The 27,924-nt window shown below is 51.1% G+C and overlaps 2 protein-coding genes across 3 annotated transcripts in view; one reads left to right on the top strand and one right to left on the bottom strand.

The window, feature by feature from the left end:
• rapgef1b (Rap guanine nucleotide exchange factor (GEF) 1b) overlaps positions 1-27,924 on the top strand; it is a 79,705-nt gene that overhangs the window by 2,159 nt on the left and 49,622 nt on the right. The gene's annotated exons all lie outside the window — the stretch shown is intronic.
• ntng2b (netrin g2b) lies at positions 55-27,881 on the bottom strand. Its single transcript, XM_085926969.1, is given in 20 exon segments — positions 55-1,003; positions 1,967-2,101; positions 3,205-3,372; positions 4,749-4,823; positions 6,120-6,231; positions 6,307-6,383; positions 6,463-6,546; positions 6,641-6,721; positions 6,762-6,992; positions 7,069-7,374; positions 7,455-7,535; positions 7,596-7,928; positions 8,206-8,343; positions 8,427-8,538; positions 8,540-8,735; positions 11,515-11,572; positions 12,422-12,451; positions 12,968-13,140; positions 20,911-21,554; positions 27,594-27,881. Coding segments are annotated over 20 exon segments (3,549 nt in total). The 3' UTR covers positions 55-776.

Here is a 27,924-nt window from a genome sequence, read left to right as displayed (position 1 = left end):
GACAAGAAATAAAAGCCGGTTCTTACAGAGCGCGTCGGCTTCGGCACAGGGATCACAAGTCCCTCCCACCCAAAAAAACAAACCCCCCAAAAAACGTGTTGACAGCCATTCCATTTTCAAGTGAATCAGTGGTGATTTAGGTGATTCTGCTATTTAAAATTTTTTTTTTTTGGTTTGATGCACATTGCTCCTGCTCAGGAATAAAGGGAACAGTGGTTGCTAGGATTATATGTCATCTATATATCTCTATATATATAATATATATATTTTTTTGTCTCTTTCACCTTCGGGTGGTTCATTGTCATCTTTTTGTCCATCTGGCACCTGAGCACACACTCCGTCAGTCTTGTGAGGTGTGTGTTAGTGGGTTTGTGTGGGGAGCATTGTGATTGCTGGAGTTAATTGTGTGCACACAATTAACCAAAATCTGGGGATATTTGGCTTTGGGGTGAAATTTCTGGGTGAACCCAAAATGTACTTGAATCATTCCTGCCCTGAGCTGAGCCACATGAGGAGCTTGCTTTGGGCCCTAAAGAGGACTTTGGTACTGTTCTACAGGAGCCTTGATGCTGTTTGTTCGCCCATATTCCATTATTTTTTTAATGATGACACTCGAAGCCAGAAGTCTGGAGACGCGCAAACTAAGTTCCCCCTCTTTAGGTTACGGCGCATTTTTAGTTCAACTTAAAATCCCAACGCTCAAGTCAAATATCTCCAACTTTCCGAGAGCAGTGTACAGACACTCGTCGGTTGCGTGCGGCGGTGGTGGCGGCGGCTCAGTGGGGCGGCGGTGGCGTGGCCAGCAGGCGGGCGAGCAGAGTGCAAAGTAGCAGGGTGGCGGCGGAGGGCTGCCACGCGGTGGCGCCGTTGCAGTCCTTGCCCGCCTCGCAACGCGGCTGTTGGCACAGCACCCCCTTGAAGTCGGGGGCGCAGGCGCACTTCTGGTTCTGGTAGCACGTTCCGCCGTTCTGGCACAAGAGCATCTCCTCGTCGCACACGTTGGCTGCGGGTGACACAAAGAAGAATGCCTGTCACAATTGAATTCGCAAGACGTCTTAGAATTTCCACGGCCGAAGGCGGGAAGCAAATGAGAAGCAAAGGAGCGACCCAGTAAACATAAGAATTTAGGACAAGAAGAAGAAAGATGGGAGGGGCGCCAGAGGATCAAGATAAATTCCCTCCGCCTTTGCCTCAGGGACAACAGCAGGCAACACCTGCGTCTTTTCTCCCCCGTTGAACACATTTTTCTTTGTTTTTTTTCCCCTCCCACTAGTATGTTGTCATTGCGCTCTTCTAAAAACTATTGCCATCACTTTGCCCATTTGTAATGCTACTTCGCAGTAGAGAGAGGAATGAAACTTTCAGGCGCCAAAAGTATTTTCCTTTTTGTCTAACTTTATATTTGAAAGTAAAAATTCACTTTTGTGTCTTATTTTTGAACTCTAGTTGAGCTGCTGAATCTTGAGTGAGAGATTTCGAATTGCCTATTTATGATGAAAAGATGGAAAGTCACTTGTTTCCTTGGCAACGCAAGATGGCGGCCAAGCTGCGTCGCAGTCTTTGTCCTCCTACTTAGTGACAGGGTGTGAGCACTTTTGCACACGCTAAGGTGCCAAAGCAGCGCGCGTCCAGGTGAACGTCTAATGAGTGTTTGGGGGAGGCGGTGGCGCCTTCCCTGCCCCGCCCTCCCTCCCTCGGCTTCACCCTAATGGGGTTAAGGTGTGAAGGCGCCATCAATCGAGGCGATGGCGGCTAATGAGCGACGTGATCTATTCCCCTCGGGGCTGGACAAAGCACACGCGTCGCCAGACCTTTAAGGTTGCGGCGCTGACATTTTAGACACACAAAAGCCCCCGCCCCCCTTGTGAATATCACTCCATCATAGGGACTTTGAACGTATTTGGAGAGGGCAGATGTGGCAAAAGAGGACATTTGAAGTCATCAAGTGTGTTTTTTGGTGACTTACGGTAACAGCCTTGTTTCCAGTAGTGTCCCGGCAGGCACTCGTCACACTTGGCCCCGGTGGCGCCGTCCTTGCACTGGCAGAAGCCCGTTCCGTTGCAACGGTCGTGGACGGAACCCATCTGGTTGCAGTTGCACTCTGACAAAGCCAAAGAGAGCAGGAAAATGTTTGTTAACGCGGCGGCCTCGCGCGCATCCATTTGTATTCAGGGCGAGCGGACTCGTATCCGAGCGAGCACGCGGCGCCCTTTGGCACAAAGTCATTGTTCCCGTATCGCAACGAGCAGTCTGGACAGTTTGTTGCCATCTGAGGCGGGGCTTGTCCTCACATGCCCCAGTGCAACCGGGAGACCAAGAGAAGGTCCACAACTGAACTCTGTCCAAAAAATAAATTGAGTCTAATCTTCTCATTCTATTTATTTACTGTATGTGCAATGTCAGAGATTAGGAGATTAACAATATTTCTATTCGTGTCAATCGGGAAAGATGATTGGAACGCAAATGAAATTCACTGGCGAAGACACAACCGTCGTGATGAAAATGTGTCGAGTCGCTGAACGGCGTGACGCAGGAGCTGTAAAAAAAACAAAAACAAACGTCCCCTGCGAGCATCTGTCACAGGCTCTTTGGATTTATTGAAATGAGAAATGGTCAGCGAGTTAGGCTCATTAATCTTTGGATTAGTTTTACGACATAAATACGTTTGACGTATTCGTCGAAGCTGACTGATGACTGGCTCGGTAATAATTTGTCGTTTTGATCGCGAGGCGCGCGACTTCAGTTGTTTCTTGGTGACGGCGACAGCTTCAAATTGAATCCTTGACTATAAAATGGAATATTTATACAAATCCAGATTACGCAATCCGACAGCAAAGCGGTGACTGCGTGTTTGTGGGTTTGTGGGTCATGTGCATTAATATCGGGATTATAACCAGCGGCTTGGTTTAGTTGGCGGCTTTTCCCAGGAGACTTTGGACCGGTTTCCGCTGGTTTTCTGTGGCCTTTTATCGGGGTCTCATTTGTGCTGACTCCAACCTTGACGAAATTACACGCACAATGTCAATGTTTTTTTTGGGAAAGAGCACCGTTGAATTCTCCGTTAAGTCTCAGTTTTACTCTAAACCCGAACCTGTGAATGTTTTCCCAGATTTTCTCTGCGTTGAACACACACACACACACACACACACACACACACACACACACACACACACACACACACACACACACACACAAGGTCCCCACCGATGCAGACATTCTCGTCGTCCAGCTCAGCAGAGGCGTTGCGGAAGTATCCCAGTCTGCAGTGTTGGCAGTTCTGGCCCCTGGTGTTGTGTTTGCAGCTGACGCACGTGACAATTTTCAGGAAGTCGAGGTAGCTGCAGCGGTTGGAGTGGCCGTAGCATTCACAGTCTAAATTGAAGAAGAAGAGCAAAGGGGGGGGGTGAGTAGAAGGCGTCGCTGCTCAACTTTCAAGAGCGAGCGAGCGGCCGGCCAACCGGCACGCTCTAATAAGATTCCTCGAGAGCGGCGAGTGATGGATGTCGCAAAGTTTTGGACCTCAGCGAGCTAGCGGACGGCCCTCGGCGTGCTTTACGAGCCCCGCGTCGGCTCTTTAAACACGGGCCACTCCCTCACCGTTACGACGCTCGCCGGCTGGCTCGCCGTTCGCTGACTCTGCTCGGCTGCCGCACTGATTACTGCTGGGACCTCCGAGCCCGCCCGTTGGCCTCCCGCGCTCGTTTGCATCAGCGCCAGTCAAGGCCTGCTAATTGTGTTTGGGGAAGTCTAATGTCGTGTCATTAGCCCATTAGCTGATTAGAAGCTAATGGCGCTAAGAATGAGGCCAATGATGTTTGTTAGCTCGTTTGAGCTTAGAACCGAGCGACATGAATGGCTCGCCGGCAGGCTTGGATGATATTTTGCCAGTCCAGTTTGGTGAACCCCCGCTTGGTAGAAACGCTGAAGCGAGACTTTTGCCGCGCCAAGCAACGGCGGTGCGGACGAGCCCCCCACGCCGCCCAATGATTTTGAGCGCTAGCTTTCGCTGCGATGGCCCTCAGCAAGCCTGCTGCCTAATTACGCTTTTATTAAGCTTCACAAGTTGCCTCCGACCCACGGAGAGCTGCGAAGCATCCCCACCCCCCCGTTTTTTTTTTTTAGTCATTTCCCAGGCAGGTTTATGCAAATACGCATTTAAATGGGCATTAAAAAGTGGCGGCTTAGCTGTTTAATCAGCCGTCACATTATTATTTTATTATTGTTTGGTTGACGACGCGGCGTGAATTATGAATGAGCAGGTTTAAAGGAAGTCGGCGAACGCGGTGCCGTAAAGTGCCTCTCTCAGCACAGAGGGAGGTGAGCGGTGGGGGGGGGGGGGGGAGTGCCTGATTAAATATAAATGACCAATTACGCCGCAAACTTGAGAGAGGCACTGGGACCCCGCTCGCCGAATCAACGCCACGAGTCAAGATGTTGCTTCATTGCCATTTATCAATCGCCCGTGACTCCCCCCCCCCCCCAGCTAACAAGCATCTTTTATAAAAGGGAAGCTCGCCGCTTGTTGGGTTTAAGCGTGCAAATTGGTTTACACTTACCTTGATCATGCACGGAATGCAAAGACAACCACACACAGATGCATGAAGATGGGGGGGAAAAAACATGCAATGAAAGGAATCTTCCCACAGATTTTTTGTTTTTGAAATACCGCGAAATCAAACATTTAATGTCGCATTTGCACCGAGCTCCCTCCCGCCGTGTAGCGGCTGTCCAACCCGACTCTCTCTTACCTTTGAAACGATCATATATGATTCCAAACAAATGTCTCGCCCCGGGCTGGCTTGACATCAAGAGTTTCAGGAGCCCTTAAGGAGTGAAGGAATACGCTTGAGAGTCAGTGGCACATTGTGGTGCTGCAGACAAACGCTTGCCGAAAAACGGCTGCTCTGATTTAGCAAGCTAATGTCTGTGCAAGTTCACCTTTAAGTAGCATTGATGCTAGTTTGATATGCTTGTCTATGGTGTTTCCCTTTTCAGACTTGTTTGTTTGTAATACACAACTTTTTTAGCAAGGGAAAAAAATTTGTAACTTCATCCCAAGGATTCTAAATCCCAGTGTGACGGCTAATCCGCCCGCCGCCCGTTTCACTGCTACCTTTCTGCTTTTTCTCTCTCCCCTCCTCCTCTTGCTCTCCGTCTTGATAGCGGTTCCCAAAGGAGTCCGGCGTTTCATGAGCGGCTCCATCCCTCTCGCCGTGGTGCGCTACAAAGCAGCAACATCTCGCAAATCAATTTGTATCGACGCGGAACACACCAGCTCAGGCTGTTTTACCGGAACCGATCGGCAAGACTGCAACGTCTAACGATTTATGACAAGCTCACCTCCCCGTCACCCTCAAATCAAATCTTTCTCCTTCCCGTTTATTTTCAAATGCCAGCAAATCACGAGGCGCTTTCATACTTTTCCTCTCGGGCTTTCTGCGTGGATGCCTTTCCTTGTCGGCAGAACTTGATTTGCGACCGTGCGTCTCCTGCTCGCGTTCTTAAAGATTGCGGAAGAGCCAAACTGCCGGCCCAAGTCAAAAGCTTGCGCCGCAGATCTGAACAATAAAATCTCGTCGCCCCAGGGAACCCCCGCAAGTCGCAAGGCCAGAACGTGTTCACGGCAATAAACTGAGCTTTGCTCTTCTGTTGTACAGTAAAAAAAGAAGGGCAGCATCAGCCAAGAGCTTGGGCTGAAGTTTGGCCACTCGCCCTCTTCTAAATTGCAATCAAAGCAAAACTTCCCATCGAATAAGTTCACCTTGTTTGGATTCAGTACTCTAGGAATTTCATGACCTGCTTGACTGAGAATCTACACAGACAGGCAATCAACAAAGTTCACTCTGTCTCCCTTTGGCCCTCAGGCAGGATAACAGTGATGCTGTTCCTTTGTGAAAAGTTGATGGCTGCATCTGTCAGTGCAGCAAATCATTTTTTTTCTGGACTTCCAAGGCCCCCCCCCCCTGTCTTATGTCGAACATATCTAGCGCCTCATCGTTGTGTTTCAAGTAAACAGGCAGTCCAGGGACGCCATCGTCGCCGCAAATAAATTGGCTGGACACTTTTGTGAAAACCACATTCAAGTTGCATTCAAACTGAAAACTGTCCAGCTAGAGTACCTCTCATTTGTCCGAGTTCTTCCTCATCATGTCTGCCACTCTCATGCTCAGATGAGAAGTGGTGGCTGAGCCCACGAGTCTCATGCGCATGTCCTGCAGAATTATGGGAAACCATATGAGGGACAAGCGAAACGAGAGTGCAGAGAAAAGCTCACTGCTCGTCATTCTCAAACTTTAAAATGATACCATGTCTGTCATTTTTATGCTCAGAGAAATGTTTGTGGCCTTGAGTTTCACGACTGTGTCCCTCAGACTCGTGCGAGACTGTCACTGAAAAGCAAAACAGGAGTACACGTTTTCATTCTTCTACATTCCGCTCATTTCACTTTGTCTTCTTGCTCACCTTCCCTGTCATTTTCATGCTTAGATGAAAAATGACCATTGTGGCCATGAGTCTCATCCCCATGTCCCTCAGACTTGTGGGACACTGTCAAATAAACGCAGAGCAGGTGTGCAAGTTTTTGTCTCGCTAGACTCTAAAATGACACCTCTCGTTTCACTTTGGCTGAATTATTCCTCACCTTCCCTCTCTTTCTCATGCTGAGATGAGAAAATGTGATCTCCATGGCTCTTATGCCCATGTCCCTCAGACCGGTGAGAATCTATGTAATGGACAAGCAAGACAAGAGTTCAAATTTCCACCTTTCAAAATGACAGCAAAGCCATCTTCTCGCTCACCATGTCTGCCATCCTCATTCTCAGATGAGAAGTGGCTATTGTGGCCATCCATCTCATGGCCATGTCCCGCAGACGTGTGTGTACCTCTCATTTGACTGTCTATGTCCTCAACCTTTCTGTCATTCTCATGCTCAAATGAGAAATGGCCATTGTGGCTATGAGTCACGTGTACATGTCCCTCAGACCTGTGAGAATCTATGCGATGGATAAGCAAAGCAAGTGTTCAAATTCACATCTTTAGAAATGACAGCAGGCCTGTCTTCTCGCTCACCATGTCTGCCATTCTCATTCTCAGATGAGAAGTGGGTCTTGTGGCCATCCATCTCATGGCCATGTCCCGCAGACCTGTGTGTACCTCTCATTTGACTGTCTTTGCCCTCAACCTTTCTGCCATTCTCATTCTCAGATGAGAAGTGGCTCTTGTGGCCATCCGTCTCATGGCCATGTCCCGCAGACCTGTGTGTACCTCTCATTTGACTGTCTTTGCCCTCAACCTTTCTGTCATTCTCATGCTCGGATGAGAAATGACCATTGTGGCCATAAGTCTCATGCGCATGTCCCTCAGACCTGTGGAAAACTGCCATGGAGAAAACCAGTTATTTCCTTTATGCTGGACCCTAAAAAGATAAGTCGACTTTGGCTGACTTTTTTTCTCACCTTCCATTTTATTCTCGAGCACATGTGAGAAAGTACTGTGGCCATGACTCTCATGGCCATGTCCCTCAGACTTGAGGGAAACTGTTAATAAAAGGAAAGCTAGGTTGCAGCACACTATCCAATCATTGAAGAAAAACATACCTCTTTTTTGCCTACCTTCTTCTTCAACTTCATCCTCATGCTCAGATGAGAAAGAACGTTTGAGGCCATGAGTCTCATGTTCCCGAAGAGCATTAGCAACTAATGCTATAAAGAGTGAAGTTTTAGTTGAAGGAAAGGGTTTCTACTTTCTACAACACTAGCAGATGACAATACCTGCAACTATCATTTCCTCCTCATGACTGAATGAGGTTGTCGTCCCATGGCCAAGAGTCTTGGGAGGAAGGGAAACTCTTCTATGTTTGCCTTCCTCGTATTCAGGTGAGAAAGTGTCTCTGTGGCTATGAGGTTCGTGGTCCTGAAGTGAGTGAGAGACTAAAATGCCAAAGACAAGATGTTGATACAGTTTCTTCTCATTAGTAGCCTCGCTGAAAGACTGAGTCTCATGCAGATACTCATCTCAAAGAATCTGCTGAAGTGACGACTACACTACTTTGAAATGTTTTACCTTCATATTCCGATAGCTTCTTTGTGGGACTCTCCTCATGGTTCTCATGATGAGATATGAAAGTGCCTTTGTGCCCATGAGGTGAAGGTTTGAATGAAGACCATCTACCGTCTACAGCGCTGTCTCTATGGGAGATATCAATACCTTCAGATGAGGTTCTCATCCCATGGCCATGGTTCTCATCAGCAACGGAAACTCTTCTATGCTTGTCTTCATGTTCAGATGAGAAAGTGCCTCTGTAGCCGTGAGTGTCATGTTCCTGAAGAACATGAGAAACTAATACTACAAATAGTGAACATTTAGAGGGAGGTGAAGTTTTAAAGGAAAGGCTTCTACTGCCTACAGCGCTGTCTCTATGTCAATACCTTCTGATGAGGTTGTCATCCCATGGCCATAATTCTCACGAGGAACTGACACTCTTCTAAGCCTGTCTTCATGTACAGATGAGAAAGTGCCTCTGTGGCCATGAGTTGCACCAGTCAGCCGTAGTCACTACAATCCTTAGAAAAGCCATACCTTCTTGTTCAACTTGTCGTTCGGCCTCCCCGTGGTCCTCATACCGGGATGAGTAAGTGCCTTTGTGGTTGTAAGGCTCATGTTCCTCGTGAGAGACTAATACAAAAAGTGATGACTTGGGTTCAAGTGGAGGTGGAAGGTATGAGGGCTTCAGGTTTCTACGAGGCGGAGTCTATGGGAAGCTAACGATACCTTCGGGGCTTCTTATCTTCTCAACTGACAGGTCGGAGGTGAGCACGACGAGATTGTGTGGCTAAGTTTCTCAACATCTCCACTAACGTCTTCTCACAAGTATGCCTTGAATGAGTATAGGCTCCAAAGAGCAGCCCGGACATACGTGGCGCTTTTGCATTTTTAACTATCTCAACTTTTCCAGCCTTCCCCCACTGCTCTTTTCCATGTTCTGCTTTTCCCAGAGGACATTTTGCCGTTCCCAGCATCCTTTGCGCCAAGTTCTCGGGGCTATTGTGTGTTGCGGAGAGAGATGGGAATCTAGTTCAGATGGAGCTTGCTACTCCTCACGCGTGTTCATAGAGGAAACGTCTGACACCCCAGCGGGAATATGAAACGTGGAGTGATTCCGGTCACCGTTTCCTCATGGGTCGCTACAAGACGAGCCTCGACGCTCAAGAGTCGACTGTCGCGACATTGTTTTTGTCACCAAATTAAATCCCAAGCTATCAATTTGGGGATTCCCTCGTAAGATATCAATCCCACCCTCTGATGACATCGTGACATCGTCATGTTCAAGTTGAGGCAACCTTTCGTCGGCATACGACACTCGACGAAGGCAGAGTAGTATTTTGAACTCCCAAGTTTTCCACTCCTGAGGAGGCGGGAGGGGGCCGATTTGTGTACACATGCGAGGCAAAATACACGTCGTCAAGCGGCCGGCGCTTCGCAGCCCACTAGAGACCTTCCATCTGTACATCCTCATCCCCTGGAGGTGTTTTTGCCCGGGCCCTGCCGGTCCCCAGAGATGGGCATCCTGTAAGCATCCCCCTTACGGCCAAATCTCACTGCCGCCTACTGGGGGTTCTGCCAGCTGTTTTGACTGAGCCGGGGATCGACGTCATTGTCTCACTTTTTAAGTAGAGCAAGGTAATAACGCAATGGAAGAGTCTGGAAGCAGTACCACGAGGCTCCACAAGGGGGAGACACCAGTTCCAGGACGCTCCCTGCACATATTGCATGTGGGCTGCATTCCTGCTTGTGTGCATCCTGGCAAATGGACCGGCAGAGATGCTCGGTCTGGTGGGCCTTTTTAATTGGCCATGAGAGTGTTTTTTTTTTTTTTTTTTTTTTTGAAGCTGCCCTGCATCAGTTAGACGAGGACACGGCATGTAAATGCAACGGGGAGCTGCTGAGCGGGTTTGCGAATTAACATAGGAGATGCTGCCTCAGATTGTTTATCCAGAGAACGCCTCAGCCTTCTTTTTTTTCTTCTTCTTCAAACGCACATGCACGCACGCACGCACACACACACGCGCTGCGTGACGAGCGTTCACACAGTGAAAAGTGCGATTTCACACTGCTGACAAAGACTGAACTCCAAAGCTGTTCCACAAGGCTCCCATGGCTGGCAGAATATATGTATCTATTTTTTTTGCCCTGCAGAGAAACAGTGCGACTCTTAAAGGCTAATGTGGCCATCAAATGATATTTTAAAGCCTTCTTCCCCCCTTTTTTAGGGGACGTGGCCTCGCGAATGACATCAGCAGCACTGTCATGTCTGCCATTCACCCAGTGGTTGGGGCTTCCCTATCCAATTGCGTTAATATCATGGCAAATATTAATTGGCCTTAACCCCTGGTGGTGGGACTCCATCATTAATTAGTCATAAGAACGAGAGCGGTGCAAACTCCACTGCGGGCTAAGCGTTAGCGTAATCGCCAATGACACAATTGGGGCGATGCAGGTTGTACCGCACGCGTCCTCTAGAGAGCCACGTTTTGCCGTTTTAGTCGTCATCATTCCCGCCGAGTCGAGAATGCGCTGTAATGTTGCATGGGAAAGCACTACTTTTGTCTAAATGAAGTTCTCAACTCATTTTGACATATTAGCTAGCCACCAGCCTGCCAAAATATGGTGACAAAGCACTACTTGTGTCTAAATGAAGCCCTTGAGCTCCCTTTGACGTACAGCTGCTCATCGGAACAATAATGCCGCCCAAAAGGTTCACGCCCTACCCTAGCGACCATAGGCACAATGGAAAACGGATAGAAGGTCTAGATTGTATTTTCTTAAGTGGGTTGTGACAACCTAAGCGGATTTATGGCGTCGTTGTTTGACAGGTGCCTGCCTGTCTGACTGCGCAGATGGACTGTCTCTCGCACACGCAGACTTAAGTGAGCCCGCAGCATCGGGCGCTCGTGTGCTTTTCTTGCGCACACACACACACGCGGTCGTAGTGCATTTGCATATAATGAGATGATTTGTCACGTCACCCCGCCAAACGCTCCCAATCATTGCCCTAATGCTAGCCGTCACTCGCAGCATCCTCATGTCTTATTACGGCGGCGAGGTACGGCGTCCATTCGGCCGCCGACTAATGAAGACATTGCGATTCGGCCGCCCGCCGGTTAACGCCCACGCCTTAATGCGTCACACCGTTTTCCAGGCACGCTCCCTTTCGTTCGACGTGCTACGTCCGACTTTTGTTGTGTTTAAAACATCACGCCGTCACGTGAGAGTTGAGCGCTCTGTTCTCCGTTTTGTTTTTTTGTGATGTCTGAAATGCCCTAAACTGCCACATGGTGATTTTTGGCACCATCTTGTGGCGTCTTTGTGCCGAGGAACTATGTTGAAGTGAGTTTCGGAGCTGACGTCTCGTCATCGGTCTGTGTTGTGTAAGCTCGAGTTCGGGTCACGGTGGGTGCGTTGGTTTGTTTGTTTCTGTAATACGTACGCACAAGAGTCGGATTTGGCGGCTCTGACCCATCTGTCCAGCCGACCAATAGGAAGCGGGCTCGCCGGATCAGACTTTCCAGCCAACCTAATCCTCACGCGAGCGTGGGACACTGACGTAAGCGCGGTGACTCGGATTAGTCGGCACGGTTACGGTGAGCGTGGGAAGGCGGGCCGGGCCGAGCCGTGCGTCCGGTCCGATCGTGCCATATGCTAGCCGCGCGTTCCGTCGCCGCCGACTCTAGCTTGAAGATAAATTCGGCTCTCTGCGCAGGAGCTAAAATGAGGAAAGCTTCCAAATCTGCGGGGATTGTGCGTGACCCAGATGTTGACGAGTATCGATTTTGTCCGCCTCTGCCACGACTTCCCAAAGTTGCAAAATTGCCGTCGACGAGGCCGGCTCCGCCCCTTTGGCGTCTCTGCATAAAAGCAGCCGGAGTCAACGTGGGCACTTTGACGGCGGCTCGTGTGGAAGAGACTCTCCACATAGAGAATCCCTAATCACCTCGCCTTGTTTTATTCCCGCCTCCCCCGAGGCCCTCGCCCGGAATGGCACACAATCTCTCTTTCTTCCTTTTCTTTTTTGCCAGCGCCCACTCGGGCGACTGCTCTGCGATCTCCCTTTTCCTTCAGTCCGTCAACGCCTAGCGTCTGAAAACCAAACTGTGGAAGAATTCCTCCTGAGCAGGTTTGTGTGATGTGCGGCGATGAAAGGACACGGCCGACAGAGGGGCCGATTAATAATGAAGCAGAGATGGAAAAAGCCAGCCAGAGAGAACGAGAGAGCGAGAGAGATGACTAGCGGGGGAAGAGAAGAGAAGAGAAGCGAGTGAGTGCAGGGGTGGGAGTGTAAGGAACCTTCCCGACGGGGTTCAAAGTTGGAAAAGGCAAGAAAAGCTATGCAGCGAAAGCTCTTCCGCTTTGCATTATTACTTACTAGAACCGGAGGGCGAACCAGCAAGCGTACCTGAAAAGGAAAAGAAAAGAAGATGAGTTGACTTGTATGCGTCGAGCTTTCGTCTTGATGAACACGTTGACTGCAACGTTTGACACTGACTACGCACAGTGTTTTGGCTCAAGAACATAAAGTTTGAGCAAAAAAAAAAAAAAAGAAGCTTTCTGACCAAAAAGCAGAGCAAAGTTAAAAAAAAAAAACCCCAAATCTGTACAACTGAGTGAATGTCCCAAAGTTTCCGTGAGCCGCCACCGCTTCCGCTGAGCAACGTTTTGAATATTTAACTGCGGCTAATGGGATGCGTGAATGTAAAAGCAACACGTCGCCAGGCTGACAAGTAGAAACCGCCCAGGTGCGTTTTTGTGTCAGCTGCGTGCGTCTCTTCCAGTATTGCTCGGAAGGACAAAACCGAGGAGACGCCGCTGCCCTAGATTATTATTTCATCATTGCGGCAGGCTTCTCCTCGGGGATCCCCCCCCACCCCCACCCCCCCCATAGAGCCGTGAAGCAGACATGTTGGCTACGTACAGGTGTTGGGGGTCCCGTTGGGAGTGGGCAGGTAGGAGCCGGCCTTCCACGACTTAGCCTTGAAGCCCTTCTTGCAGCGCTGGCAGTCCTGGCCCGTGGTGTTGTGCTCACACTGGCACTGCAGGTTGCCCTCCTGCAGCAGGCACTGCGAGGCGTGCAGGTTGCACTTGCACCTTTACATCCCAAAAAATGAAAAAAAGGCAGAGATGAGGCGAGGAGGCTGGCGTTGCAGACGAGCTTGACGATGTTAACGGCGCAGTTTATTAAAGTGGCCGTTCTTTTCCTCAGAGGAAATCAAAAGCGCAACCACTGCCAAACTCATCTCGCCGTGTTGTTGTTTGGAGGGACTGACGGAACGAGCCGCCTCGTCCCTTTTGGACCACGGCGCATACGTTTCAGATGCACGCACACCACCACGGAAAAGAGAGCGTGGCAAACTTTAAGCCCTTTTAAACTTAATCAAGCACACAAAAAGAGCTCAAGTATTCCTTCGAGCATTTTCTAAATTCTCACACTGTCCACCATCACGCTATGACATCACATTAACTAAATGAAAAGAAGGCAGCCGGTTGGTTCGAGGCGAGGAAGTAAACAATAACGTTTTTGGTTCCCGGGCAAAATGTGCAAAATGTTCAGATGAGCACCTGGATTCCAATTCCAGTTTGTTCCACTGGTGTGAGCAGCCGTCCGTTTCCATCAAATATCTGCCGCTGATCCCATCTCAATTTGTTTGCAAAATTGCTCAACACCGCCGGACTTTACCTCGCTAAGTTATGTTCCAAAAATTTATTTTTATTTTTTTTAATCTATACCGCTTGTGTCTGATCAAACGCTTGAGCTGACTGGACGCGGCAAGCGCCATCCATCAGACGTGTGTCTCGCCTCGGCCGGCGAGGGAAACGAGCTGTCCGCCGAAACGACCAGGGAAATTGAACATTTCTTTTTATTTTGTGTGCTAGCGCACACGCCACGGGAGCTCCGACGTTTTGGCGAAATGAGACAGGTGTGTTCTAAACGGGCCGGGCCGCCAGGCGACAAACGCCCGCGCTGAGTGAGTGACAGCGGCCGATACATCGCCGCGTCTACTCTTCTAAAACGCTTCGCCTGTCTCGTTGCAAAAGTTTGACTGTGTCGCCCGTCACAAAGATTAAAGCGTTACGCTTTAAACTCACTTCAACTTATTAAAACAAACTTTTGCGGGTATCCCGTAGCGAGCGCCTGTTCTCACGCCGCCGTCGCACGTGTACTTCCTCAAGTTCGTTGTCAGGAAATCAGAGAAGCGTGATGTATTGAAACGGTTTCATTTCGTGTGAGCTTAATGCTAACGTATACTGGGAAACGCCATTTACGGGCTCACGGAAATTAGCATCGACGTGACGCCAATTCAAGCGAGCGCTATTACAACACTATTGCGGCCACTGACGTGAAAATGTAGATCGCGCGATGATGAGTTTTGCCCCGCCCGGACCGTGGCTGCGCTGCGTGTGAAGTCGTGTCCCTAATGACGGCGCCGGCGCCTGTTTTCAGACGCGTCGCAATTACGGGTCTAAATACGAGAAAAGCTAAACAAACATCAAGGGGGAGCCGTGCGCTGGAAGCAGCTGGAAGCAGCCGTTAATGGGCCTTTATCGTTCTCTTTGCTGTAGTCGCCCGTTCCCCATCTCGCCGTCCCGAGGCGGAGAACGCGCCGCTGCCGCCGCTCTTTCTCTCCAACTCTGCCTGCCAACTTGTGGCGCGCCGTGTCATATCTTTGCCGCTTTGATTGTGTGAAGCCCCGAAGCTACGCGGCGACTGCAAATGCCTTCCCGTGTGCTAGCTCCAGTCGGAGAGTGTGTGTGTGTGTGTGTGTTTGGGGATGCCATGCTCAGTGCGCCACTCGCCCGTTTTTCAAATATAGTTTGTACACAGTCCAATGTGGATGCCCAAGCCAAAAAATAAATACAAATTCAGAATCAAGCCACGTCTTACATAGCGCCTCCTGCCGGTGCTGCTTTCCGTTTACTGCTACACAAGTGGCTGTGGCGTCCCGTCGCCAGCGCAGCGGGAAGAGACCGAGCGAGGCGAGGCAACCGCGTCAAGCCGCGATCATTGATCGCTCGCACGCCTTATTGCTTTCAACTCAAGTCTTCATCACCCGCCGCCCCGCCCCGCCGCCTTGTAAATTCCCAGAGGCTAATTGGACATGACTGCGTTTATGTTGCAGCTTCATAAATTTCTCTCACCGAAGGGAGACGATCGATTTTCCTCGAGTACCGCCCCGCATCGCTCCTTTTCCTCATCGGGGGGCGGGATCCGGAACCCTCGGCCACACCTTCCCTTTTCTGCCAAAACGCTTCAAACGACCTCGCTCGACCTTGGACCGGATGCGCTGGCCTTTTGTTCATTATTCGTTCGTCATCTAAAAGTTGCGTTTGCTCGCAGACGATATTCCCTATACGTCAACTTTGCATGTCGAGGGCGACGCTAAATTATTTATGAGAGAGTCCGTAAATGGCAGCGGTGTTCGTGCCTCGGCACGCACCCGAGAGCTCTCCCATTTGATTGGTCGGATCGCGACGGGCCCGCTTCGAGCCACCGGCGTTGTCAAGTATGCACACTACACGCTGAATAATGGAGGCCGGCCGGGCACATGGTGTCCTCAAGTCCAGACCTCAAAGGAGATGCCGGGCGGGCTCCTTCCGTCTTTGGCTCCTGCGCTAAAATGCATGTTTTCCTGCATGATTATTATTTTTTTATTCAGTGCCGCTTTGTTTTCTTTGTCATCTTGCCATTTGCTGTTTTGGTGATTGCTTCAGATTGCTTTCTGCTTTTTAGATCTTTCCTTTGCACAGCTGTTGTTGTTCAAGCATTTCAAAAATATATTCATAGTTCACTCGCAGCTCCACCTGACATTGTTCCTTCTTTGACTTCACTCATGTCTTAGTGTACACAAAATGAAAAGTTGAGACGGCAGTAGAGAAGCTGCAACAAAGCGGCGCATGAAAATGCATTCTGCTGCGCATAGCGTTAGCCCGGAATGGAAGGACCTTCACAAGCTGCTGACCACTGCACCAGTGACCCTCATTAATTCATCTACGCATGCCGCTCTGGCTAAGTGCTAATGTTAGCTTTCCCCACAAGGTCCTCCAGGCAAAAATCTCATCACAAAGAGATTTACTAGCTTATGATTCTTTTTTTTTTTTTTTTTAACTAGATTTTTACTGACTGAATTTTGCTAGCAGCAGCTAAGGCAAGATACTAGCGGTTGCCATGCTAACAGTTGAGAAATGACGCAAAAAGGAAAACAGTTAAGACACTAGTCGCGTAGGCAAACTGTAAAGCACATCAAGAAGTGAAAGTGAGTGCAAAAGTGATGAAGAGACAAAAATGTCCAGGACGGCAGCCGGGAGTTTAAGCGGAGCTTCTTCCTATTGTGCAAATCCCCCAACGAGTCCTCAAAGCCCCCGAGGTGATGGATCTCGCGTCGGACCGCCGAGCTTTGTTGTCGACAAGAGAAGAGACGCGGGCCTCGGCTTTGATGCAAAGTGGCCGCCGCGCGAACCTTGTGGGGGTTTCTCGCCTGGCGAGAAAACAACACCGAGCTCCTTTTCAATGACAAAGCCGAGCCAACGCCTGGGAAAAAAAAAAAAAGCGCAGGGCGCCCTTGCTTGTATTAACTTGTAATTCCGCCGAGATTGTGTCAAGAGAGGCTGTCCGGGGAGAAGGAGCTGAGCCGGCCGGGATCAGCCAGAGGACAAGGGTTAATATAATTATCCCGCTAAAACCTTGAGACTGAGAGAACATCATTAGTCAGAGTGAGACGAGAGCTTCCCAAGCCGCAGGGCCGGAGGGGAGGTGCGAGCAGGGGGGCGGGGGGGCCAGGTGACGACACCGCCGTGCAGTTTTAAGTTTTTCTTTTTTTATTTTGGGGGGGGGGGGGGCAATCTAAAGACGTCTCATCAAAGTAGGTGTGGTTCGCAAACTAAAAATGGCGAGCGCTAACGTCGCCCGCAGTCCCGCGACCAGCGTCGCCTTATTTATGCGCTTTGAAAGTTGTGGCGCCGCTAATAATCCGACGCTAATTAGCGTTCAAGCCGGGGACAGCCTCCCCCGGCTTCGTGTTGCCTTTCAGCATCGGAGCGCCGGCGGTAGCGAGAGATTCCCCTCGTATGTCAGACGCAGTGCAGGCGCCGGCGGGGAGCAGTTTTGATTGCGTTTGAGAGAATGGACATTTTGCGGCTAAGCCAGGAATTTGCTGACTTTGCCTTTCCTCAACCGCGATGATCAAATCACTTACAAGCGTCGTCTCATAAATCATCACATATGAGGACGCTTTTGTCACCGGGCCGTTTTTCCGGGTTGGGCTCGTCAATTTGCGGTTTTCAACTCGGATTCCCGAGGGATGGCGAGCCGCCGTTTAGGGGTCCAGAAAATAATTTGTAATCCAATCTTTTGGAACCGTATAATGTCAGCGATGAATATATTTCTCAAGTTTGATTTTCAACAAGAGTTCTCATCCAGCTCAGAATTCTGATTTGCAAGCCACCGCAATGACTCACAGTGCCCTGTAGGTGGCGACCTTACGTCGCTTTGGCTTTGAAAGCAGCGCAGCAAAAGATTCGTCCTTTGATCTCAGTTTGGCGAAAAATGTCGCTAAGGGCGAAAGAGCGCAAAGGGTGGACCGGGTGGACGGCCTCCCTGGTAATATTGAGCCGGCCTCACATCATTTGCGGCGCAATGGCGCGCACGCGTACCCACGCGCTCGGCTCGTCCCGTGAAACTAGCAGTTAATCCATCATCTGCCTCCCTCGTTCTTTCCCGCTCTGCCTTTGATCCGGGCTTATACCTCCCGTACGCTCACCTTCACGTCGGCAGAGGACGCGCACGGGGAAAACTTTTATTCCAAAATAGTCGCTTTGCAAAGTCAAAGCCGCGGCTAATCAAAAGATGGGGGGAGGGCAGAGGACACCGGCCACGTGTTGACGGAAGACTGAGGAGCCCTGGGGCGGCGGCGGCGAGCTCAACGGCGCTCGGACAATAAACCTTTGTAGCTGGGGAAGTCCCCGTAAACCGGTCGGGGTCTAATTAGTCTCACTCCGGAGGCGCTGTAACTGAGAGTCATTCAAGGTTCTCGGACCTCTCCAAGAGGTTGTCTACTTTTTAATCATCTCGGCTGACCCCGGGTGTTCCACGTTTACTAGCGGGAAACTCGCTCGCCGCTTGTTCTCGACGAGAGTGTCCAAATCATCGCTTGCACTTTTCCTCAGGCGGCCATTAAAATCTTTCATTGTTGACGACGCGTTAGCGAGACAACCCGCTAGCGACTGTCAATGGTGAAAATGGAAAGCCAAATCCCGCCCAGTTTCAATTAAAGTTGTCTCCAGCGTCATCAGCAGATAAGCAAAGTTCTCTGCTATTTACAGAAGTGCATCTGGTTTTGCGGAAAAAGAAATGGAGCCTTCCAAAAGGCTCGCTTGGCACCTGTTGCCGCGGCAAACAACAGCACCTGCCTCTCCAGGAGCGTCGGCTTTGGGCGAAACTTTTAAAATGGCCGCCGTCCGTCTGTTGCTCGCATGTGAAGAAACGCTGACTAGCGTTAGCATTTGAACGCAATGCTAATTTCCAAGATGAACTCGGGTAGTAAATAGGATTAGGATGAAAAGATGGCCGAAATGAGAAAAAAAGCGTTATCGAAGAGGCTGCCGGCTGAGCTGGTGCCGGCCGAGATTGTTGTTTGTCTTTCCTGCCGACGGCGGCCGGCTTCCTTCATAGATCATCTGGCTCGTATCAAGCAGTCAAAGCAAAGTGTAAAGTCAGCGGGTAAGCGACACGGATGGGGGGGGGGGGAAAACGATCGCGACTTCCTGGTCATTGGGCTCAATCTCCTTGCCTCCCTCCGTTTTGGGCCTAATCCACTTAGTCGGCTCTTCCTGAGCTTCCAGCCTTCGCTTGATTCCATTAGAAAGACCCGGCGCATGACCCGCTTCTTATTTCATTAAAACGCTCCAATCTCCGACTCCGAGTCGTCTTCTCTGTCTTTTGATGTGATATGGAAATGGCCCAAATGGAAGGAGAGGCACGGAGAAGGCCCCGATGCCTCTCGTTGTTGTTGTCAGATAACCTTGAGTGAGGAAATGCTTGCGCAATCTTCTATTGATTCTCCTTCAGTTTCTCTTTTAGCACTTTGTTTGACCTCCTCCAACTTTGACCGCTCTTCATGTGAACTGCAGAGTCTTTCGTTTTGGAAGCTAAATTTACAATCGCGTCAATGTCCGATCGGATGACGCCACGCCAAAAAAAATAAGAAGAACTTTTAACAGTCCAAAGAAGCCAGCTCCCTCCTCTGCGTCCATAATGGCGCCGTATCTCATTACCGCCGAGACCTGCGGCGCGCCGCCGCTCACCCTCCGAAACCCATTTCGCCGGCCAGGCCGAATATTCATTATTCAAATTGGAGGCATTGGGAAGCCCAACGTGTTGCTACGGCCACACCAGATGAGATGAGATGAAATAGCTTAGCCTTTTGTCCGGGGAACATTGACTAATCGTCCTGCCCCCCCCAGCCCCAGCCCACCAAAAAAATCAATTTCACAGCCGTAAGCAGCAGGCGGCCCTGATTGTACAGTACTGCTCAGGACCGACCCCCCCCCCCCCAATTCCCACAGCACGATCATCTAATACTCCAAGCAGCCGCCCAGAATAACTTATTGATAGGCGATTACATTACGGGGTGGAAGGGACGGAAGAGCGGCGGCTTTCTGTCATCTCCGCGGGGGCTATATTTGGAGCCCCGTTAGCGGAGAAGGCCCACCCGGACGCCACGCGGCACCTGCTGCCACCGGCACGCCGCCACGCATCAGCAGTTGCATTATCAAAGGCGGAGGAAGCGGAAGATGGCGTCCACCCGGCCATCCATATTTGCCACCTTGGATTGGTCGGCCTTTGAGGCTCCGGCCCCTCCGCCGGCCCCGCCTCGCTCCGCCTCTGTGCCGAGACTGAAAAGTAGCCATGATCAATACCTGCAGGCCTTTTACGGGATGCCAGAGGCTTGTTTGTGTGTGTGCTGTGTCAGCATCCAACCAAGACTTCATTAAACACCAGCCGCCCGCGCACACACGCACGCACGCACGCTCAAAAGCCGCGCCCCTTCACCCCCAACTGTCGCTCATTTTCACTTTCCTTCCTCACCCCGAGACCCTCGCCGCACAAAAAAGCGGCGCCGGCCCCTTCCGCCGTCCGAGTCCAGGCTGGTCCCGACAAGGCTGTTAAATACCATTCAAATGTCAGCCTGCCATATTGATTGGAATAATAATTCTGAAAGGTTGGAGCCACGCGCCGCGGTTGCTAAGCGCCCCGCGTGACGGCCCCGAGCATCCTTCACTGTCACAAAGTTGCCACGTAAGACATCCTCACACAGACACACGCCCACGTTGCTTTGCGTTCGACTACCCAGACCGCGTCTTTGTGTCGTTAATCATTGTCCCGGCGAGAGCGATGGGGTCATCGCCGGTCGGTCCGTCACGGCAGACAACGCGTCCATCGGCCAGCCGGTACGGGCTTCTTTTGAACGTTCCCGACGTGGGAGGGGCCCGACGATCGATTAATCAAACGTTGCGCCGGGTCGTCACTTCCGGTCGTCAAAAGCCAAAGAACAAAACCTTCCGTGCCATCTGACAGACGAATTGAGAAAACAGGACAAACGGCTTCTTCTCCTCCACCAAAACCTTCCGTCTGTCCGTCCGTCAGTCAAGGAGCGATCTCATCTCCTTTCTACTTCCTTCAGTCAAACCAAAAACATTCCAGCGCCGTCATTTGGCCCTTGATGTGAGAATTGTTATTTTTGGAAAGAACTATTTTTTTTTTTAGTTCTCTCCACACCCAAAAAAAGCTCCTGTTCAAAGTGGCTTTACGTTTGTCGGCACAGACAAACGAGAGGCAAAAAAAAAAAAAAATGGGCGCCTCACCTGGCAGGCACCTCGATGTTGGAGATGGCGTAGAAGTACTTGAGCAGATTGTCCCGCTGCACATACGTGCCCCCGAGGGCGGGCCTGAGGAGCCTCAGCCTGAGGTTGGTGAAGGTGAAGAAGTCCCTCAGTCCCTTCATGCTCTCCATGCGCGTGTACAGGCTGTCCATGTTGTGCAGCCGCGAGCCGGCGAAGACGGCGAAGCGCGCCCGTACCTCCAGCGTGACGTTCTTGTTGCTCTTGGAGCCCACCCAGCGCGAGTACTGCTCGGTGCAGATGACGCGGGTGACATTGGCGGGCGTCAGGTCGTGCACGCGCTTGGCCGGCATGTTGAAGTTTTCCAGGCAGTCGTCGGCGTAGTACTGATACGCCTGCCACGAGCGGCCGTGGTCCAGCGACTTGTCCAAGATCATGACGGTGGGCCGGCCGTACTCAAAGGTGATGTGGATGTCGTCTGTGAGCTCCAGGCTCTTGTTCCACGACATGGATATGTTGGCCAGCAGGGGCTCCGGGTGGCGCCTCCACGTCACCGTCTGCCAGTAAGTCAGGAGGCCGTTGCGTTCGCGGTCCTGCATGAGCTGAGGGGGGTGCGCCAAGTCGGGGTTGGAGGCGTCGCACTCGTCGCTGCACAGGTACGGGTTCTCCTACCGGAAGAAAGACGAGACCAGGCCTTCTGTCAGATCACAAAAGTATTCTTTGATTTGGTTGAGGTGTTTTCGGACCACTTTGGGCTAACCTGGTTGCTAATAGAGTTTTCTGTACCAAGCATGCTAGCTCGGTTGCTCATAGCGTCTTTTGTACCGCTGATCTGGATTCCCCGGCACACTACGGAGATGCAAGAGATTTGAACCCAGATCCTTTGACTGTGAGGCAGGCGTGCCGACCGCAGCCTCCATGAGAAAGTTGCTTTCACTGGCCCACTACCGAAAGCGTGTCAGCTAAGCGGACTTCATCATTTCACTCCGTTACATCCAGAAAATCCCGGGATGCCCCGGCGCGGATTAGCCGGCCCGACGTGTTCCGAGCCTGGCGGATATTTCTGTGAAATAGACGTAAGCCGCTTGTCTGACATTTTACATGGGCGCAGAAGTTCAATATTGACACAAGGAGATCCCGGCAGCTGCCGCGCCGTCGTCTCCCTTTTGCTCTCTTCGTTTGCGCAATAAAAGATGCTATCGCCGCGGTAATGATCATCCCCCCCACGGGGACATTCGCAAGACAGAGAGAGGCCGATTATCATCGCAACATTTAGTTACAGCCATTGGTCGGATCAAAGAGGGCTGGCTAATTGACATCATTTGTACGACCGGGTTAATCGTCCGGCAGCGATGACATCGTCGGCCATCGTTATTTGGTGTTATTGGCGTTTTCCCGCTCCGTACCTGCAACGAAATTTAATGCCGTCGGTTCTTCTTGGAGCCGCGGCTCATGCAATATTCTTTTTGGATGTTAACAAGCTCCTGATGGAGAGTCTTAAAATAAGCCTCCTGCCTTTCGCACGCACGCTCGCTCGCTCTTCTGGCGCCTTTCCAGCACGACATGATAAGCCATATCGTTTTACGGCCGGCTTTTATGGCGCTTTTACGTTGCCTTTTACGTCCCCGTTTTGGGATCGATCTGAACGGGGAGCGAGCGTGGTGCTAGCTAGCCCGATAGCGGGCGGGCGACGACAGTCTTTTACCAACTTGCGTCATTTCTCGATTTCATCTGGAACTTCCAAAAGCTTTTGTTTTTTTGAAGCCAGGCGTAGCGACCGCCTCGCTTTGGACAAAGCGTGTTTCCCCCTCAATTAGATTCCATTTGGAATCCGTCACATGCCGGTTCCTTCACCCCCCGCCGACATTTAATATTGTTTCTACTTTTGATCTTTTTGTCACGAGCGGCCGCTGCTCGCTCAGCGGGAGGCGGCGACTCGAACCTGCGCGACAACAACGCGCAAAGCTAGCTAATGAGCGTGAGGAACGAGAACGGGGATCTTGGAATCCTGCCTGACGATGAAACAAAACAGGCTTTTGTTCTTTTCCTTCTTTTTTAACAAGCGATGGCAAAATTAATTTGTTAAAACTGCCAGCGCGTTTTACGAGTGACCTGATCTCAGCTTTTGAGAATCGTCCGCGCGCTGACCTGTCGGTCTTAGGGAGCTTTTCTGAAAGCGGCAGCGCTTCCAAGTTTTACGAGCGCCGTCGGACATCCGTTTCTGGGAAGCGGCGCGTACGCTTGTTTTGTGGAAGTGAGCCGTCACTCACGGCCAAGGTAGCAAAAGTGAAATTTACAGCGCCAGCCTTGAAGGCCTGGCCACGCGCTCCATCATCTGATTTACGTTGACGGCGGCGGCGAGCGGGAAAAGTCGGGCGGAAGAAAATGCTTGGAGTGCGTTCCGTCGCCTCCGCTGACCTGGGCTCGGACACGCGTTTACACACAGAGGACGGGATTAGCCGGCTTGTTGTTCCCGCGGTGACCCTCCACCTGCAAATCCTATTGAAAGTGATCCCGCCGGCCCAGATGCCGCCGACGTGGACACGAAGGCTCAAAATAATCATTTGCCAAGTTCTTTGTGTGGCCCGAAGAGCCTCCTCCCAACTCGATAGCGACAATGACAATTCCCGTATATAAAATGGCAATGGGGTTACATCAGATAATGAATTGCGCTCGGCTCCTGTCAATACTTCTTAAAGGGGAACTGGATTTTATATTTGAGGCGTTTGCGACGCACTGTTGTGATGAATGTTGCACTTGGGGAAGAAGAATTCATGTGATTAATCATGAATCCGTTTTCATCCATCTCAGCGGGCGGCCATTTTGACCTGCACGGCCTTCTGCCATCGCCTCAAATTGACGTCAGAGTGACGTCGGGCTCGCATTGGGAACGTCATGCGAGCAAAGCAACAAAACCAAATAGGTCAGCCTATTTGATTTGATTTGATTTGATTTGAGACAAAGAGCCAAATACAAAATGAGGAGGCACGGATGAATGAGGGAAATTAATTTGCTGGTCCACAAAATGAATGAAAGCACCCCCTGTGGAACATTAAAACATGCAAAATTGGAACGGTGGAAATGACACATGCCGCCATTCCTTCTGACCTTCTATGAAGATTAACTACACTGGATGTGCAGTCATATACAGTAGGCCAGAGAGGGCGGGGCGCCCTTTATTTCTTTATTTATTATGATCCCTCCCATGAGGGACGCAAGGTTGCGTTTAAGCCCTTTGTGTGCCCTGCATGTCCTTCGTGTCCTGCTCTGCCAGCATCGGCTCAGTCTATCTATGCCAGGGCACGCACACACACACACACACACACACACACACACACACACACACACACACACACACACTGAGTTCCCAGCCAACTGCTGCGGCAGGTGGCCCACACTGCTAAGCCCCTCCAGCAATTATCCTCCCCGCCATCCCGTCCGTCTCCACGACAACAGCCGCCATGATGCCGCGGCTTTAAGCCACTTCCTGTTTTAGTTGATTCGAAACAATTGCTTGTTTTGATATACGAGTCCTATTTTGAACACAATCGGTGCGGCAACGCACATAGACAGACAATATCATCCTTAATAGTGGAGAAAACAATACAATCCTCAGGATTGGCCATCGGAGCGAATTATTTATTATGCGCAAACGTTTTAATTCTTTATAATGCATATAGTGTATTTTTTTTTATATACGATAGTACCAAGTACTATTTTTTTCTGATTAAAATACACCTTTCCAACAGTTTTGAAATTCACTTATGGGGAGAGAGAAACTATAAAAGGGGTCTGCACAGCCCAAAGTACATGTTGTAAAACATGCAGACTTTTTAAATATTGTGAAAATACAGACCGGCAGTGACACAGCATTCTTGCGTCCTCGTTGTCTCGGACACTTCCGGACTCTTGTGTAAGTTATATTAGCAGCGAGGGGAATAAAGTGTATAAGGGACGCTAAGCAAAACACGCAATATATTTTGTTTGGGGAGGGGAGGGCAGGGCATCAAGTGAAATGACCCTCCTGTTAAAAAGACCTCAGAGGGGCCAAAGCCGAGGATATTGCTTTTTCATTTATGACATTCATCGTGCTGAGAATGTTATGGCGGCCGCACAAATGTTTGGCGCACTTTTCGTCGACTGCAAATCATTTGCAAGTTTTGGACGCAGATGGCGGGAGGGAGCCGCTTCCCCTCCGCACTGCGAGCCGTCAGCGCAAAACACTCCTCCTGCGCGCCGCCCAGCCAGCGTGTCTAAGCCCCTGTGGCCGATCCCTCTTAGTCCTGCCTCGCTCAGGCACAAATCTCACTTAGAACTGCCCTCGCATTTTGCCAACACCAGAAGCTGCATCCCTTCTCGTAGGCTTGGGTGGGGGGGCACACAAGGACGCTGTCCAGGGGAGGCGCAGTGTACTGGGGGCTGCCCTTTCGTGTGGCCTTGAAGGCCCACAGCTGGACGGGAGGGTTGGGGGTGGCGCCCAAGTCCGTCCGTCCATCCACTCCAGCATCTGTCATTGTCCTTTTCTTTGCTTCCTCGCCATCCCTGCTTTTCTCTCCATTCTCTTTCTCAAGTCTATTTTTAGAGCTGGCTGCTTTCCGACTTCTAAAACGGGCGTTGTGGAGCAGGGAGGCGCGTTGTTTTTTTGTCTCTTTGACGTGCTCGCTGGCGCGTGCGCTGATATTCCCGCGCCGGCCCGTTGGCGACCGCTGGGCCGGAGCTGGAGGGAAACGCCGACTGGGAAGCCCAAATAACAAGCCAGCTTCAAATGTTCTTTTGTACAGACGCCACGGTTCTGCTCGGCGAAGGTGTGCGCAACTCCGATTTATCGAATGATTTCCGATATCCCAGCGGGTTATTGCGGCGCTACAACGAGGCGCTCTAAAGCGGCCACGCGCAAATAGAGTCAAAGCTAAGCTAACGAGCTAACCGTGTTCTTATTTGGTGGGGGAGGGGTGATCCGGTTGAGGCACGCCCAAATATCAGGCATTTGTGTTTGAATTTGAGCGTCTCCGTTTGTGCTCGCCGTCGACGGCCATCTCGCGCAGTACGGCGCGGTAGCGACTGCAAACGAGCCAAGACGCAGAGCGCGCTGGCGCTTGGCAGAGTTTCTTGCACTCCCGGCGAAAAAGAAGAACAAAAATAACGAGCGATATCAAAAAAACAAAAAAAAAATAGCAGCCTCCCCGTGGAGGAAGTACAGTAAAGCGAAAGCAGGCAGGCGAGGTTGGCGCAGTCTCACATCAAATACGGCCCGAATCCTCTCCAGTTTTTAGGAACGCACAGATACGGGGTGAAGGGGAAAGCGAGGAGGGGGGGGGACGACAAAAAAAAAGCCACAATTTTGCATCTTTCGCCGCAGTCGCTTGTGTGAAGTCTTATTAAAGACGAGCAGCTCTGCCCGTGGGGTGATTCCCCCCTCCTCCTTTTTCCCGTGCCCCAACTTTTCCCTCGACTGGTGGGATTGCATGCAAATGCGCGGCAATTAAATAAGAAGTCCAACTTTTCTGTACAGCTGCCAAATCCTTCAGGCGGGGGGGGAAGGCTTCTTTCCTGTAAATAAATGATCGGGAGACAAGACCAACGCGTCGACGGATCATCTGACCAACATTTTCCATCGCATTTCAATGCAAAAGAACGTTTAGGGGCCAACATCAAACGTAACACGCAGAGAACGGATCGGCACCCAACTAAATATTTGAAGTAAAAAAAAAAAAAAAAAAGGATATTTAAATAACTGATTTGAAACTTTGATTTTCTTATTTGGCAGCACAAGACTTAGCAACTTGTGTTCCTTTTTGTTCATAAAACAAATGTCGGAAGTTTATATGTCGTCACACGTGATGGCTGTTCCCCGAAGTAGAAGATCAGACATACTGTGAAAGTTTTCGTATTTTTTGGCAAAAGAGGGCCTTCAGATGGTCGCCATAAATTAGTCAGCGAATGACGCCCACGCGAGGCGGCGGCGGTGCTGCTGCCGCCTCACCTGCCGAGGAAACTGTCAGCGCTCGGCTTCACATGGCGTTAAAGCGCTGACTCGGACCCCACCGCTCCCCACCCCGCCCAACCGTGGACGGGCCGTCGCCGGGCCGACCCTTGCAAGGAAGCCCATTAAGGAGCCCATCAATATTTCATCAGAGCTCACTCAGAAGCAGAACCGGAGAACTTTCCAGGCCCGAGCCATTAGGGGGCGGACGTCAATACGTCAGCCGCGCCCCCCCCCCCCCCCCCCCCCCCCTTTTGGAGGAGTCATCTGAGAGCCTTTCCGGAGACTTGTTTCCGCCTGGTCTACATGAAACAAATCGTTAACTGTTAAGCGTCCGCCGCATCCTGTCGCACGCCAATGACGGCGGAAGCCCGCGGGACGGGAGACGGCAGCTTGTTTGTTAACACGCCAGTGTTTTGGGCTCGCGGCCGACCGAGCGGACGGTTCTCTCCTGACGGGTTAGCTGCTTAATTCTCGTCCATAAAGGCTGAATATATGAATACCGTGAGGACGGTTGTGGCCCGCAGGCTGGGGGGCGTTAAATATTGCTGACATCTTAACGAGTTTTCCCACCGAGCTTTGCCCTTCATTGTCCTTGCCGCGCATCTTTGCATTTTAGTTCAAAACCACAATCTGGGCGTGGCCCAGTGGATGATGTCACCGGCACATTAAGGAAAGCAAGACTCCCGCCCCGACCGAACCCTCGGCGGCAGCAAAAACTCACCAGGGTGCAGAACCTCTCGGGCGGGTTGCCGCAGGTGATGCCGGCCGGTTCCACCTTGATCCTCATGTAGTCCTTCATGGACTCGGCGCGAGGCTGGCACGCGTAGTGCTCCCACACGGAGCCGTCATCCGTGCTCACCAGGGACTTGCACAGTCCGTACTGGCCCCCCAACGCGGAGGCCCAGCAGTGCAGCAGCAGGAGCGCGACCCGAAGAAGCATGGCGGGCGGGGCGGGGCGGCGGGCGGGCGGGGCGAGGCGGCGGGCCGACGCGCATGGGGCGCCGATCATAGGGAGACCTGGGGCATCCTCGGCTGACTTTCACTGGCCGGCG

This window comes from Syngnathus leptorhynchus, chromosome 12 (genome assembly GCF_054491065.1).
Source record: "Syngnathus leptorhynchus isolate UIUO chromosome 12, UIUO_Slep, whole genome shotgun sequence".
Taxonomy (NCBI): domain Eukaryota; kingdom Metazoa; phylum Chordata; class Actinopteri; order Syngnathiformes; family Syngnathidae; genus Syngnathus; species Syngnathus leptorhynchus.
Note: the sequence above shows the minus strand (reverse complement) of the source record. Positions and strands in the feature narration are given on the sequence as shown.